At 40.4% G+C, this 17,118-nt stretch overlaps 1 protein-coding gene across 1 annotated transcript; it reads left to right on the top strand.

The window, feature by feature from the left end:
• Window positions 1-774: 774 nt before the first annotated feature.
• LOC306788795 (neuropilin and tolloid-like protein 1) lies at window positions 775-12,256 on the top strand (the record flags this gene model as incomplete). Its single annotated transcript, XM_079284451.1, has 10 exons — window positions 775-802; window positions 1,298-1,363; window positions 1,992-2,126; window positions 2,235-2,483; window positions 6,460-6,501; window positions 6,713-6,840; window positions 9,030-9,258; window positions 10,424-10,537; window positions 10,620-10,764; window positions 11,725-12,256. The coding sequence occupies 10 exons, from the start codon at window positions 775-777 to the stop codon at window positions 12,254-12,256; spliced, it is 1,668 nt and encodes a 555-aa protein (XP_079140577.1).
• Between the last annotated feature and the right edge of the window lie 4,862 nt (window positions 12,257-17,118).

Below are 17,118 nucleotides of genomic sequence, written 5' to 3'. Positions count from 1 at the left end.
AATTCACCTGGCATTCCACTTGAGAGCAATATCATGTCAGCTTAATGTTAACATACATATCACCTTCACGTTATGTTAATAAACAACTATCGGAGTTGTACGAGATTAGCTCCTCTAAAAGTGTGAATACTCTATTAATAATAAAATGTTGAATTTATTCAAGACTTAAAATCTACAGTTACGCTGCAGAACATGAATGCATAGTTCGTGTAAAATCCCTTGTGCATTTATAGCCAACAGTGGACTCTGCAATAGTCTTAATATAAATGTGTAAACTTACTTCATGTCATAACGCTGGACAAAATGGGTCCAGAGAAGTCAAACTTCAGTGTTTGGAAATAGAAAAAAGAAATGAAGCAGGTTTACCTGGTGGCTGCTTCAATGCAGCGCATCTTCTGTCATCTTGAATAGCCCCGAAAACAACCAGCTGGAGCTCCGTGAAACATCTGGATAAAGTTGTAAAGCCGTTGGATGTGCGTCACGGAGCGCAGCAAAGCCGCAGAAGCAGCCTCGGCCCAGTTTGAACGAGACCGTATATATTCTGAGAGGATTAGTGCAGCCTAAAGATGGGGCGAAAATTGCAAATGTTTGTAGAGTAATCCTTTGAGCTTCCGGGGAGTCAGAAAGAGAGAGAGAGAGAGATGGGAATGTCGAACTCTCTGTGGCGCATGTTGTGAGGGACTGATGGACACTTTTCCCCAAGGAAGAGATGTTTGATTGAGACTATTTAATGGCAATATTTGTGACTGAGCTCCTCATCCTCAGGGAACAGAAATGGTGCACAAACTTCTGCTGCCCATCGGTGAGTTTACAGCACTCTGGCACTCTGTTTGCTGCTGCCTTTAATTGAACCACATTCAATTAATATATTAATCAATTTCCTGCATTTCTGCATTTTACTACTGCATTTTATTTCTTACACTGTTTCTTTAATTGTTTTTAAATCTCCTTTTCTTTTGCCTTATGTTTTGATGCTTTTAATGGTTTTATGTGAAGCACTTTGAATTGCCTTGTTGTTGAAATGTGCTATACAAATAAACTTGCCTTGCCTTGCCTTACAGCTGTTTCATAATGTAGGCACATTTTATTGACATGTTAAATTCCTTGCCTTTAAGGAAAAATAATCAAAAGCATTTGTTTATAATCCTGTTTTTATGGTGTACGTGCTTCCTGGTGTATTATCGTATGTCTTTGGTTTGAAAAATACTTTCTATTTCTTCGAAGAATTACTTCAAGCTGATTTTCTGACAAATAGAAAAAAATAATCTTCATTTTCAATTGTCTTCTCTTCTCTCAGCTTTAGCAGCAAGCCTCATCTCACCTGAGCTGTCTGGTGTCTCAGCTACCAAAATAAAAGCTCAAGGTAAATCAGTGCACATCAGTACAGAGCAGTGCTAAAAAACTGTTATGGAGTAGCCTACTTTTTAAAAATATTTATAATTTTTACTTTGTGGCAAAAGATATGACTGGAATGTGGTTTAGAATAGAATATCAGAATATGATTATAGCGTTATTTCACTTTTTACTTTTTTTCTATTGACGACACAACTGAATGATTAATGGGGGGGGGATCAAATGTGAAAATAATCATCATGAGTAAAATAACATCTCACAAAACATCTCACAAAAAGCGATACACATCAATCAGATCAGAAAAGTTCATCGTTAGATGGACATATTAACACGTAATAACAGGAATATTTTATTACCAGTTTGCTAATCATGGATAGTTGATTGTGCCTTGTTCCTCTGTGAATAGTGTCCCACAATTTAAAAACGGGAAGCTAATTTAGCTTTGTGACGCTAACAAGGACAGTTTGATTAAAAACCCACTTATTTGAACTGTACACAATAAAAAAATAAAATAATATTAAAGTATGCAACAACCAATCCACGCTTTTAAAAAGAAGAAACGACAAACACAAAGAGCTGTACGGCTGGTGTTGTGCTGGACACTTTCATCTGCCTGTTGTCCTGTGCTTCTCCAGCAGTGAAGAACAACTCGGGTGTGACACCAGCAGGGCAGTGTGGGACCTGGGTGAAGGAGCCTGAGGGGGGGTATTTCACCTCTCCCAACTACCCTGAGAAATACCCTCCTGAGAAGGAATGTGTCTACATCATAGAAGGTGAGGCGTTGTCACTTGTCATTTCTAGCCACCTACTCACTTTTTACCCCTCCTGATTTTAATCTCACCATGTCCTCAACCTCTTCCCCCCCTTCCCCCTTGCTGCAGCCTCTCCCCGACAGTGCATTGACTTGTTCTTCGATGACAAATATTCCATCGAGCCGTCCTGGGAGTGTAAGTTCGACCACATCGAGGTCCGTGATGGGCCATTCGGTTTCTCTCCAATCCTCGGTCGCTTCTGCGGCCAGGAAAGCCCAGCGTACGTCCGCTCCAGTGGGAGGTACCTGTATATCAAATTTGTGGCTGATGGTGAACTGGAGGCCATCGGTTTCTCTGCCCGGTATAACTTCACGCAAGGTGAGTGATGGACGATATAGGGTAAACGGTAGGCGTACAAATGAATCTACCAGGAATGTTGTACATATTTTTTAAGCTTTAAGCTGCATTAATCAACATTTTTATATTAACAATGGACCACGTGACTGTGTTTAATAACAGGGTTTTCTTGTAGTGATGAACACAATTATCACCTGGCTCTGCAGCTGTAGTGTTTTAGCATCGTTCAGCTCATTGTTTTGTTTTTATGGTCCTCAACCCCACTAACCCTAACCCTAGTTCTTCTTCTTAACCAAACTACTTATACTAAGAAGAACTAAAGGTTTGTTGTGACCTCTAACCTTTGCCAAAGCGGTGTTAATTCTCTCTGAGCAAGAGAAAGGAAAATAGTGTTTCCAATTTCTTCTCTGGTCACATAATCTAGTTTATGGAGGAACGTAATGTTAAATCTGAAAAGTAAAAAAATAAAATAAAATCATGATATGTAATCCATCCAGAGTCTGTCCTCATTTGACCAAATTTGCATAATAATTCTGCCATTTCATTGTCACTTAAGGGGACATATCGTGATCATTTTCAGGTTCATATTGTAATTCTGGTTTCTACTAGAACATATTTGCATGCGTTAATGTTGAAAAAACTCAGGCAGGGATTGCCTTTCTTTCACAGTTTGTGGGTTGGTAGGCTCTCCTGATACCCATTGAGCACTGAGTTTCTCATGACATGTCCCATTTAATTAATCGATTTAGGCTGGTTTAATTCAAAAAAAGAAGTTTTTCCAAAGTGTTGAATTTTTGGGTCGTTGTGTGAAATAACAGTGGTAAAGGTCACTTGGTAAAGGTGGGTGATGACTGTGGCCATGCATTTAAAAAGACAGCGTCGACCGATGTTGTGTTGATAAATCCATCCACCCCGACCTCCCCCCTACGTGGACTTTGTCGCGCTAACGTCACATAAACACCTGTCGTTTTGGCCGTAATTTTTCATTTCTGCTATATCGTTGATCTTGTATCATACCAGCTGGCCCTCTGGCCTGCTGGCAGGGTTGATGTTAGAGTATTACTCGACTCTAAGCCCTTCGACTCCTGTCTTTGGCGCTCTCTCCCAATCCACCACCATGCAGTGATTTTCACAATGTTGGCTGCTGCGTTGCCAAAACTGGTTGCCTCTTTTACAAAGTCCATCCCATTTATGTCTTCGTACCCTTTCGCCCAGATCATGTATTCCAATTAAAACACATGTTGACACACATTTGCATGTGATGTCAAAAAACAGATTGCATATTGCAACTTTGAATTTGCTCTGGTGGCATGCTGCTGGAAACGTATACTCTCATTTTCATTTGTAGTGCAGGCACAGCAGCTGCAGCTGACGAAGAGGAGAGGAGGGGAGCATTCATGCAAATGCACGCACATGCACACGCGGGCTGGTTCCCTCAGTTGCAAACACAGACACACACACACACACGCACACACACACAAGTTAATGAAAGCTTGTCTTCCGGGGAATACAGCTTGTCAGCGCTGAGCCGCAGTAGCAGCTTAAGAGAGTCCAAGGCAGAGGCTTCATTAGCAGCAGAGTTTATAGGCCACCTACACTGACGGGGGGGAGGGGGGGCAAAGATTAATCTGCATCCCATCCAGCCATCAACCGTGTTTCTTTCTTTCTTCTAAACATGTTTGACCCTCTGTAGATTATAATTTCATTCCGCAAGGGATGCTCCAGTTTTAGACTAGAGTCCTGTGAGTCCGTCCCACACATTCTAAGTTGCTGGGGGGGGGGGGGATATTGTTTGCCTGTCGTGGGCATTTTTCTTTGTTACACAAAATTCTACAGGGCATCTTACCTTCCAGTGTTAACAACTCACTAAGCATACTTCAGCATTTATATTTTTTGAGAAATGCTTGGACATTAAGAATTATCCAAGGGCAGAAACCTCTTTTACGATGACGGTAGATAGCAGCGCTAGCTCCAAATATTGCTCAATCTAGTGGCAAAGTCGCGAAGTTGGCAACACTGACCGCCTCCCTCCAAAGCCACTCCCCCAAATGTATGATTATGAACGTAAACAACTTGGCAATTGTTGGCAATCGACTGGCAGGTAACCCTAACCCTAACTCATCCAATCATTTGATTCGAGCAGGATCAAATGATTGGATGGGCTTAATACAGTCTTGTGACAGCCACAGAGACCGGATTTCTTTCTCTTTTTTTGATAGAACATTTGATTTCTTGATTGCTGTCAATACATTTCAACAAATATAGCAAAAATAAACAATAAACAGGCTCCTAAAAACATGAACTATCCCTTAAATAAGACACTTTTAATAATTGGCAGATCAGGAGAAGCTGCTTTCGTCTGTTTACATCAAATGTAGTCTTCCATGCCAAAAGCTAATCCCCTGTCTATACTCATCACTGGTCTAAACTGCAGTCGTTTGAAAGGGTCAATGCACACTGCATTAACATTAATCAGCTTTTGTTACGCAAGTTGTGAACAATGTGACGGAGCATGAACACATTATTTTTCCGTCCCCAGAAAATGACTCGGCAACATTAATTATTCTGATGTTAATATGACAGTTAATATGTTGTGTGCGCAAAAGATTAAAAAAAACAGCAACTTTGCTCTGCAAATTGCAGCTAAATGCTTTTAATGTCTAATGTTGGCTAGCTTGGACATTGCAAACACATTGTGCAACAGCTGCTGAACGCTATCATTGCTTACACTTTAGCAGAGACTTCTATTGTTATTGCATGTGTTCCTCCAGTTTGTGCTCATATCTGTGTGTGTGTGCGCTCGTCATTTACAGAACCTAAATATATAACCTAGTCACTAGGTTTGTAAGTTTGTTGTTATTTGCATCCTCTGGAAAATGAAACATCCAATAGTCAATAGTATATGTTTGTACCACACACCTTCATCAAGCTGAATAACATGAAGATATTTAGGACGGATTTACATCAACCATCCTATATCTCACAGGGTATACAGCCTGTGGGAGTGGCACACACTTATATGTAGGAATGATTGTGAATAATCTGGACAAGGCTGAAGCAGAGGCAGGGCTAAGAAACATGAAGTGATTAATATGAGTCCTTTTTTCCGATTTGAGTCCATCAGCTGCTCCTTTATACCACAGCTGCTGACCAATGTGTTACATTACCAATGACAAAAATTGAAGATGTGGGAAAATAAACAAATGAACTCACTCTCCATTCCACGCTGTGTCATTTAAAGCACATTTCTTTCCTGTATTTGATTGGGTGTCAACTGTATATGTTGTGTTATTTGGTATTTAATTGAGTTTCTTTGAAGTGTCCCCTCACCCAATGTTAAACTAAGTGTCTTCAGGAGGATTTATAAAACAAAAAAGAAGTGATTTGCCACTGGTGGGGCCTAATCCGTCCCAAACTAAGCCAGTATATCAGGATTTATAATCCACCTCGCGAGTAGATTCATCAGCACAAAGGTTTAGAACACAATTTCTCTTCCGTGTCGCATGCTGCGAGACAGGGAAAAGAAATAGTGTGTGTTTTTCTTTTTTTTTGATGAAGGCCAACTGGGGAGTTTAAATGAGAGCAGGGGGAATGAGTTGGTACATAGATTATGTGTAAGCCTTGGCCAGCTGTGATTTTGTTTTGCAATATTATCATTTTTATTCTGTGTTATCTTTCGGGCACCGGATTATTTTTCTCTACTATCAGACTAAATGTACTGCGGTGAATATTGCACGCACGCATTTAAAATACTTCAGCGCAGGTTCACATATTCTTTCAAATGAGCAGGTTTAAATAACATCCAGGTTTAAATCAATATAAAGAGATCACATTCGGTACTCACCCTTATCAACAACAATGTGGGAAGCATTTCATGTTCCATATAGTACGAGTTTGAAATTGTTTCATTTTCATGTGATCATCCTGATTGTGGAGAGACTTGAGTAAATGTTCCAGAGATTTATTTGTTTGGAAACATATTATGTTCTGCTTTTAGATCCGGAGTTCAACGGGCTTGGGGAACTGCCAGCTCTGCCATGTGAGTAATTCATTCATGTTATTATGTTACAATGTCCTATTGGACCTGCTGCAGGTTAAATGCAGATACTGCTAACTGTGGATAAACAGATGTTGACCTACATTTATATTATGTGACTAAGTCCTCGTTTTTGCTGAAGGGATAATATTGAGCAAACCATTTTTTTTTTACAATTTCACATTGATAAACCCAAACATGTTGTTATCCACAGTTTGTGATTTTGAGCTGAGCGGTCCAGAAGGCTATGTGGAATCTGCCCAGATAGCCGGGGAGAGCCGGGCGCTGCCGACTGAGGCTGTGGACTGCAGGTGGTACATCAAGGCTCCACCAAAATCAAGGGTGTGTATATGTCAACGTGTTGTTGGTGTTGTTATGTGGTGGTGGTGGTGTGACATGTAAATGTTTGTTGTGGTTTACACTTTTTTGTAAATTTGACTGTAAGTGGTTGGACAGGGGGAGGTTGGACCAAAAGCACTTCTAACATTTCAAAGAATTCAAAACAAGTAATTAAATGCCATTTTGTCAACAACAACAAAAAAACATTCCCCCCCAATTTACAGCCTCTCGTGAGTCCATGAGTAGTTCCAATGCATTTCCTGTATGATATATTATGCACCGTACTTACAATTTTTCGATCTTCTGCTCAAATGTTGCTAAATTGATAACATATGAGCAAAAGCCATAAAATGAATGAGGGATAATTTTGGTGTCACTGTGTTACAGTTTTTCTCGATTGCTAAGACACATTTCTTGAAACGGTCACCCATTCTCTCAAAACTGTAAACACAAAACCTCATCTTCAAGCACTATTTACAAAACCTCTGAATCCTCTTGCAAAATGAAACTTTCGCCTCAAAACAGTTTTACCTGTGCTCAAAATCAAACACTGCTCTCAAATCATAAACAAAGTGATCAAAATAATATACACTATCAAGCAGTCAGTAAACAACACACCAATAAATAGAAAGCACATTGTTCAAAACATATAGTTCTCAGGGAGAAGTCGATTTTTAATCTCAAAACAAATTTCATATGAACGAAAACATGTTCGTTTACAGTAACTCAAAATTGATCAGAAATGACTACTGTGCTTTGCTCTTTGCAATTTCTTTTGTTCTTCCTCCTCCTTGTACCCCTATTTGTAGTACTGTACCCTGCAGCTCACAAACATGTCCTTTGTCTCTGTGATACTGTAATTCTTGTTCTTTCTTGATATGAACCTGCAACCAGTCAAAATCTATTGAGCAGTCTGTACTGTTACTGTAACAAATAGAAAGCACGATGTTCAAGGCCATACAATTTGTTTATTGTACATTATACAGCCTACAATGCACTGTAGGCCTACTACAGTATACAATACTACAGTAAAAGGGACAAAAATCTAAGGAGTCAACATGTCATCAATGTGCTTCTTCTTGTCTTTGGGCTGGGTCAGGCCAGAGCACTTCGTCGACATCACCTTCAACCACCTGTTTGCTCTCTAAACCGGCTTATATTGGTTGTGTCACATCATTTGATACAAGTGAAATCAATTTTGAGTGATTGTGTTTAATCAATGACATGTGTTCTCCATTTGTATTTGATTGTTGCCACTTGTGTTTACCAGTGTGGATGACATGTGCATTAGAGTGCAGAATGTGTTTTGAGACTGAGAATGTGTTTGGAGTTTTGCTGAAAAGTCTAAGTGAGATCTGCAAATTGTGTTTTACCATGTGACATAGTTTAAGGTATTGACAACAGACTGCACAATTAGCTAAATGAGTTCAGGCAACTGAGAACTTTGTTCAGCCAATGGGTTTTAGTGTTTTAGCAATTGAGAAAAACTGTAACAGGTGAACTGACCCTTCGTTAAGTCTCGCCCCTCAAACACACACTGGCCAATCATAGCATAGCATCGGCTAGCTCTGACCAGGGTCCGACAACTATCCGGCTCTGCTCCGTAGATTCTTCGAATTTTCTTTATTTTCAAGCTGGTGTAGTGGATTTAAAGTTGGTCAAGTTAGTCAAACATTGATCCTTGACTTATACGTTTCTCAAACGCTACTTTTAGCACATTGTTAACTAGCGTTAGCACGTCTATTCTAGGCTAGCTACTGAAGATATACTGAATGTCTACACATGCTGCTTTAGCCTTATAATGATTGTGACAGTAAATAAAGACCGACCAGGCTTTACAGCAACTTAATTTTATTGTCTTCTGTCTCGATTGCCACGTAATGTTTTGGTTCACTTTTACACTGTAATCTGTAGGCTGTAGCTTCTATCTTTTTATCTATTTATCCTGTTTTTGCTGATGAATCAGTTTGACATCCTGGATCCTGGATATTTAAAACGCATATGGTAGATCCTTCTGTCTGCTTCTCTCAGAAATCCCTTTTTTCAAAAATTTGACATTTCCTCAGGGACTGCACTTAGTGACGGTGTGGGCTCCATGGTAGCTCTGACAGGTTGATGGCTGTAGCAGCGGGGGCGGGGCTTAGCGGAAGGTGAATGTGGAATACTCCTTTGAAAAGCCTTCTGCCTTTTAGATCTACATGCGCTTTCTGGAGTATGAGATGCACAACTCGAATGAGTGCAAACGGAACTTCGTTGCCATCTACGACGGCAGCAGCTTGATTAAGCACCTGAAGAATAAGTTCTGCTCCACGGTGGCCAACGATGTCATGCTGGTCTCCTCTGTGGGCGTGGTGAGACTGTGGGCAGATGAGGGAAGCAGGAAGAGCAAATTCAGGATCCTCTATACAACTTTCCATGAGCGTGAGTACATCTCCATTCATCTGTAAGCTCTCATTTACAGGCGCACACCATCCATATGTGAGAGTAGAAGTCCCAACAATTAGATGATATAGCTTCTCCAGTGGCATTTTGGTTACTTCTCTATATTATAGTTGTCTTCAACATAAAACATTTCGCGAAAAACATTCTTGAAAAGGGTTATTTAGAAGGTGTATTAGTCCAAAATCAAATCAGATCAAGTCGGCTCCGTGGTCATCAACCATGCCTCAGCAAAAAAACTTTGATGAACTGTATGTTACCTGACCAGCACTAAATGTGACAATTTGTGACTGATGAACATAACGGAGCATTTAGCCGTCAAAAAGCCATTCTTTATTACTTTCCTCAGATGATGGAGACTAAAAGCCGTTTCTCACCAGTGCAAGCCAAAAATATGGTGTGGGAATACAGCAAATCTGCAATACACACACCGGTTCCGGTTTGGCCACTCAACACAACCAAAACCTATCCAGACAGAGAATGTTAAGAAGCTAACGCTAGCTTCTGTGGCTAGCCCCGACAGTACCATCATCATTGTATCCCAGCTGATAGGTGATCTCAAGCCATATACCGATCTTTATTTCCAATCATCCTTACATTTCTGAAACACCAATATAGTCTAAAAAAATGCCATTGGCCAGAGAGCCCATTTGTTCTGAAAAGAAACGACCATTGCTCCTAAAATCCATACTCTCCGTGCAACAAACAGAGGCACATGGATAATTATTGTCCAAAATGACTGCAATATGTTTTCTGACATTAATTACAACAAAGGTCATAGGAAACCATAAAATCATTTTTTATACATTTTATACATCTAACTTTTCGGACAAAAACCTGTGCTTGGAGTGAAAGCAACCTTTTAAAGGGACAATGTCAATGTGTGGTGGGTTTTTAACTTGCTGCGTCCCATTGGCCAAGCTAAAAAAGTAAAAAAACAAAAAGCAATATTGAAAAATGTCCTACTTCCTACTGGTAGTAATGTCCACTGTGACAGAGCGGTAAACAGCAATGTACACTTCTGCACAAGGATGAAATATTACATAATATTACATTACACAAGCAAATTGAGCCACTGAATATCATCTAACGAATACAATTCAGTCTGCTGTGTATAGCTGCATGACTCTTGCCTTTTCTCTTTCAGCTCCCTGTGAAAAGGAAACTTTCTTTTGCCATAGCAACATGTGCATCAACCACACCTTGGTCTGCAACGGTATCCAGAACTGTGTCTACCCATGGGACGAGAATCACTGCAAAGGTACTCTGACACAAAGGCTGAGAAAGCAGCCATACTGCAGCTGAACACAAGTTATTCCTCTCTCTGTTATCTCCCGAACTAGAAAAGAGGAAAGCCAGTAGCCTGGACACGCTGGATAAGACAAACATCGCTATCATTGTTGTGACCTGTGGCCTGGTTGTCATCCTGCTCATCATCTCTGTCATCATCCAGGTCAAACAGCCACGCAAGAAATACATCATCCGCAGGTGAGATTTCATTCAGATGTTTAAAGAAATGTGTAATCAACGAATATGTTATCATGTATTATATTAGCTTAAGCAACACAGCAGTATATAAAGATAAACACATAAATGCATCAATAATAATAATCCAATAATGTAATGTATATTATATTATATATTCTGAGCCATTCTGCGTAAAGAGTCATTTTACTTTCAGCGTATTTTGATGCTAATATTTCTATACTTTTACTACTTTTACTTCAGCAAAATTTGAATGCAGGTCTTTTACTTTCAACCGTATTTATGCATTATAGTATTACTACTTTTACTGATGAAAGAGATCTGATTACTTCTTCCACCACTGCTAATGATTACGTGTAAAGTAAAAGGTTTCGCTTGTAGTGGCAATCCCTTCTGTAAGTTCTCTTTAGTTCTTAGCTTCATCTCGTTGTTTTGGAAACTTTTTGCAAACAAATTTAGGTCAAATTTATTTATTTTAACTTTTTCCACTGTCCCCAAGTAGCAAAAAAACAAAATGTTAATGCAGCTTTAAAAATGTAGAAAAACATCTTTGATAACTTGCAGACAAAAGCTTGACCTCAACCTTCTGCCACCGTAACCAGTTCCTATTTGGGTAAAACAATACCGAAAGGGCCAATTTATTTCGTACTTATTGTGTAAATAATATGTAAAATATATGTGAAAAGTTTGGGAGCCTGCTATTTCAACTAGCTATTTTAAGCAGATTTGTTTTGGCTAGATTTCGTGAAATGCTGCTGAATTTAAACTTTAAAATGGTTTGTTAACAACGAAATTCTTTCGAGTTCAGAAAGTGCATGAGTGCACAAATCACAGGCCCGTAGAGCTAACTACATATTTCGTTGGTGTCTGGACACTTACAATCAGATTTGGTTGTGCTTTCCTTGACATTGTGTGCATCATATATGTGTGTGTGTGTGCGTGTTTGTCTCTTCTTTTCCACAGAGATGACTTTGACCCGGCCCTCCTCCAGCCTGGCTCTGAGCCCCCTCACTACGAGCTCTGCACTATGCGCCGCGCCCCGTCCGGCGACCTGACCGACGCCGCCATGGCCGAGGACTACGAGAAGCTCCACAAGCTCAGCCGCTCCTCCTCCAAGTGCATCCGCGACCACCACTGCGGCTCCTTTCAGGGAAGCGTCCACGGCAGCCGCAGCAACCTGAGCGTGAGGGACGCCACCGTCGCCGCCGACAGGGGGGCTCTCTCGCCGCCGCCGCTGCCGCCGCCGATGGTGGGCCAGCAGTCGCCGTGCCTCTCCCACCACACAATGCAGACGGGACGAAGGAGCATCCTGGTGATGAAGCACAGCTATTCTCAGGACGGGGCGGCGGGGTACAGGGCTGAGGAGGAGGAGGAGGATTCGCTGGTGGATGATGGTGCCACCACCAGCCAGCATTACATGCACCACCATCATATCCACAGAGGCGCGTCAGGGCTGGACCACGCTATCCACCGTACACTGTCCAACGACTTCTAATAGAAGGAGACAAATTAAGAAATAGGGGTGAAAGGAGGTCATCACCTTGATTCTTTATCTGGGGATGTGACAACCCTGACTTTTTTTAGTTTTTAATAGATTTCAGTTTGACTTATATGAATTACTGTTGATCTGTACAGCTCTTGTTAGTGTTTCTTGATTTTCTTTTCACTGGTATTTATAATAAAATATCTCTCCGCCGAAGAGTTTTGGTGCAACTGATGTGGGAGTGTCAGGGAAATAAACAGTCAAGATTCGACAGGAACGGATCAAAAGAGGATTCATAACCACGCACGCTGAGATAATTAAATTCCCACACATTGTAACGCATCACAGACCCTTTTGTGCCCCTTGTTTATATTTAAGATTCTTTTTATGAATGATGTGTCGTAGTGTTGTCTATCTGTGTGGACATCATGGCACCACCAACGCAAGAAAAATGTTGCAACTCTTTGGCCATTCCAGGTTTTTGTGTTGAGCATAGGTCCAGAGTCAAATCAGAATATATATTATCAAGGACAGGATATGTTGGGAACATACTATTAGTCATAGGCCTGAAGTCAGCACAAAATAAAGTTTTTCAGATATAATCCTGTTCACTTAAAACTTATATTGTATGTTGTGTAAATGGATATATTATCTAATTGTTTGTTTTTCCTTGTTTGTGTGGATTTATTGATGTTTATTTATGTGTTTTCAATTAGATTTGTCCCCCGTTTTGTTCTGGGTGATTTTCTTCTGTTGATTGTATGGCTGTCTCTGTTTAATATGTTATTAAACATATTGTTCTTCCTTTATTCTGCATGGCACCATGGCATTGTCGTGTGTGTGTGTGTGTGTGTGTGTGTGTGTGTGTGTGTGTGTGTGTGTGTGTGTGTGTGTGTGTGTGTGTGTGTGTGTGTGTGTGTGTGTGTGTGTGTGTGTGTGTGTGTGTGTGTGTGTGTGTGTGTGTGTGTGTGTGTGTGTGTGTGTGTGTGTGTGTGTGTGTGTGTGTGTGTGTGTGTGTGTGTGTGTGTGTGTGTGTGTGTGTGCGCGCGCGCGGAGTACGAAAAGAGAGCAGAATTGTGTGGTTGAGCAACAACTGTACTGTGAATGCAGATATCATGGGTGATAGTTCAGATGGTGAGAATGATAATGTGGCATGGCAAGAAGCTAACAGAAAGAGGAGAAAGGGGAGCGGCAGTCCAGGCCGCTCCGGAAGTGAGTTTGGCGAGGAGAGTAAAAAAGTGGGGAAGGAGGATGACTCAACTGAATGGAAAGTTGTGATTGCGTTTAAGAATGAAGGGGCCCATTATCACCCGTTAAAACTGACAAAGGCAATAGAGAAGGAAATAGGAAAGATTAAGTTTGCCAAGTTTTTAAGCAACAGGCGTCTTTTGATCTTTGCTACAGATCAAAGGCAACGAGAGAAGATCCTCGGAGCTGAAACTTTGAATGGAGAAAGGATCAGCTGTCATATTCCTGGGAGCGTTTCAAAGCTGAGAGGTGTTATACAGGATGTGTCAGTGTCTATAGATGAGCTAATTAAGGAAGTGAAAGGTAGTGAAAGCTTCCAGACTGCAAATCAATCGAAATGGAAGGAAAACTGATAGCATATCAGTGCTGCTGGAGTTTGAAAAGATCTTGTCTAAGAAAATAAGAATAGGATATATGAGCTATGATGTAAAAGAGTTTATTCCAGCTCCTTTAAGATGCTTCAAGTGTCAACGAATGGGACATACTGCAGGGCAATGTAAGGGTAAGCAGAGATGTGCAAGATGTGGAGGCGAGGCAAGTTTATTTGTATAGCACATTTCAACAACAAGGTAATTCAAAGTGCTTCACATAAAACCATTAAAAGCATCAAAAGAAAAGGAGATTTAAAAACAATTAAGAACATTCATTGCATTAAAACATTTAAAAATAAAAAAAACAGTGTAAGAAATAAAATACAGCAGTAAAATGCAGGAAATTGATTAATATATGAATTGAATGTGGTTCAATTAAAGGCAGCAGCAAACAGAAAAGTCTTCAATCTTGATTTAAATGAGCTGAGGGTCTCAGCAGACCTGCAGCTTTCTGGGACTTTGTTCCAGATATGTGGAGCAGAAAAACTGAACGCTGCTTCTCCATGTTTAGTTCTGACTCTGGGAACAGAAAGTAGACCGGTCCCAGACGAGCTGAGGGGTCGGGATGGTTCATAAGGTAGCAGCAGATCAGAGATGTATTTTGGCCCGAAACCATTCAGTGCTTTGTAAACCAACAGCAGGATTTTAAAGTCAATTCTTTGTTGGACAGGAAGCCAGTGCAAAGACCTCAGAACTGGAGTGATGTGGTCCACCCTCCTGGTCTTAGTGAGGACTCGAGCTGCAGCGTTCTGAATCAGCTGCAGCTTTCTGACGGACTTTTTACAGAGACCTGTAAACACACCATTACAGTAGTCCAGTCTGCTGAAGATAAATCCGTGGACAAGTTTTTCCAAATCCTGTTGAGACATAAGTCCTCTAATCCTTGATATATTCTTCAGGTGATAGGAGGCTGATTTTGTAATTGTCTTGATATGGCTGTTCAGGTTGAGATCTGAATCCATAACTACACCTAGATTTCTGGCTTGGTTTGTGGGTTTTAACATCAGTGACTGAAGCTGAGCGGTGATTTTCAATTGTTCGTCCTTGGTACCAAAAACAATTACTTCTGTTTTATCTTTGTTTAATTGAAGAAAATTCTGGCACATCCAGCATGAATACGGAAAATGTGGTCAAGATGTAAAAATGAAATGTAACTGCGGCGGTGAACACAGCACTGCTTTTGGAGGATGCCCAGTTCAAATACAAGCAAAAGAAGTGCAGAAATATAAAATACTTAATCAAGTGTCTTATGCGGAAGCAGTTAAAAAAGTGAAGGAAAATGATAAAGTTACTCCCAGGGAAAGCCACAGGAATGATACAAGAGAAGCTGGGATTAGACAACCTCCTGTGGACCTTCCCCCTGTCCTAGATCAGAGTCTAACAGTTAAATCCATGCATAAAAGAGATAAATGACGACACGCTAATTGTAGATAAAATCTGTTTCGTGGCCTTCATCTGCAAAACTATGAATTTGGCAATTCAACAAAAAAGAAAAAGTGACAGAATAAAGACAATCGTCGAGGCAGCCATAGAGATACTGGGGATTAAAGAAGTTGAGGCTGATCTGATTCACAAGATGTTGAACCCTTCCAACTATGATGTACAGGCTCAGGGTGATTCACCTCATAATGGTGTTGCATATCCTACAATGGAATGCCAGAAGTCTAATTGCAAATGGGCAAGAATTCAAGAAGGTTGTAGCTGATCTGACAGTTACACCAGATGTTATTTGCATTCAAGAAACTTGGTTAAAACCTCAGTTGGACTTTGTCATTTCAGGATACAGATCTGTCAGATGTGATAGAATTGGAGAACAAGGAGGAGGGTGTGTAACATTTATCAAGGATAACTTAGCATATAGAAAGATTAATGTTCCATGGAATACAATGAATGAATCTAATATAGGGAGTGATCACTATCCTATATGGTGCTCATTCAATTGTGATGTCTTTACTCAGAAGGGTAATATAATAGAAAGATGGTGTTTTCCTAAAGCTAACTCGGGAAAATTTAAAGAATGTTGTAGGAAGTCATGTGAAGAAATATCTATTGAGAATAATGTGGACAGCTGTTCGAGAGCAGTGACCGCTATGATTATTGGTGCTGCATCAATATGCATTCCTAAGAGTAAGGTGAATGGGAAAAAGAAAATGGTTCCATGGTGGAATGAGGAATGCAAAAATGCCATTAAAGAAAGAAATCGTGCCTACAGAAAGTTAAGAAGTCTTTTTACCCAACATAATCTGATCGATTATCAAAGAAAGAGAGCGGTAGTACGGAAAGTTATTAAGTCATCAAAGAGGAATGCATGGAGGCAATTCTGTTCGGCTATTGGAAGAGAAATAGAGTTACGTGATGTTTGGGCGATGATCAAAAAGATGAGTGGGAAAAGAAAATCAATTAAAATCCCAGTTTTGATCGACGGAGAATATCGGGCAATTACAAATGAGAAAGCTGCGTTATTGGGGAAGAAGTTTGCAAATGTTCATAGCGGAAGTCATTTACACGAGAGGCATAGACAGAGAAAAGACGAAATTTTAGCAGCACATACAGAAGTTAGAAAGAAAAAGGGCAATGAAGGAACACCCCTTGATATGGAGTTTTCAATACAGGAGCTGAAAACAGCGTTGGAGGGAAGTGGGTATACGGCTCCAGGTCAAGACCAACTATGCTACGCTATGTTTAGACAATTACCAGAAGAAGCCTTGGAAATTATTTGTAAATTGTTCAATATGATTTGGAGGGAAGGTGTAATGCCAAGCAGCTGGAAGAGTGCTTTGATTCTACCTTTTGGTAAACCTGGTAAAGACCTAGCGAATGCTGGCAATTATAGACCAATAGCACTGACATCTCATTTGTGCAAGTGGATGGAAAAGATCATCACGAGCAGATGAACTTATTTTATAGAGCAAAGGGGCTTGCTAAATAAATCTCAGAATGGCTTTCGTAAAGGTAGATCGACACTTGACGCATTGATAAAAGCATCGAGGCAGAGAAAGCAATAAGTATGAAGGAGATTATGGCTATAGTCTATTTTGATGTAGAGAAAGCATATGACTCCATGTGGAGAGAGGGCCTATTGATTAAAATGCATAAAATAGGTATTAGTGGAAGGATGTACAACTGGATATTGGATTTTTTGTCTGGTCGATCATTCAAGGTAAAAGTTGGAGATGCCGTGTCTGAAGAATTTACTATAGTAAATGGGATCCCCCAGGTATAGATTATGGATGTATGGTTTATGGAACAGCTGCC

Source organism: Melanostigma gelatinosum, assembly GCF_949748355.1.
Source record: "Melanostigma gelatinosum genome assembly, chromosome: 15".
NCBI classification, from domain to species: domain Eukaryota; kingdom Metazoa; phylum Chordata; class Actinopteri; order Perciformes; family Zoarcidae; genus Melanostigma; species Melanostigma gelatinosum.
This window is presented reverse-complemented; position numbering and strand designations above follow the sequence as displayed.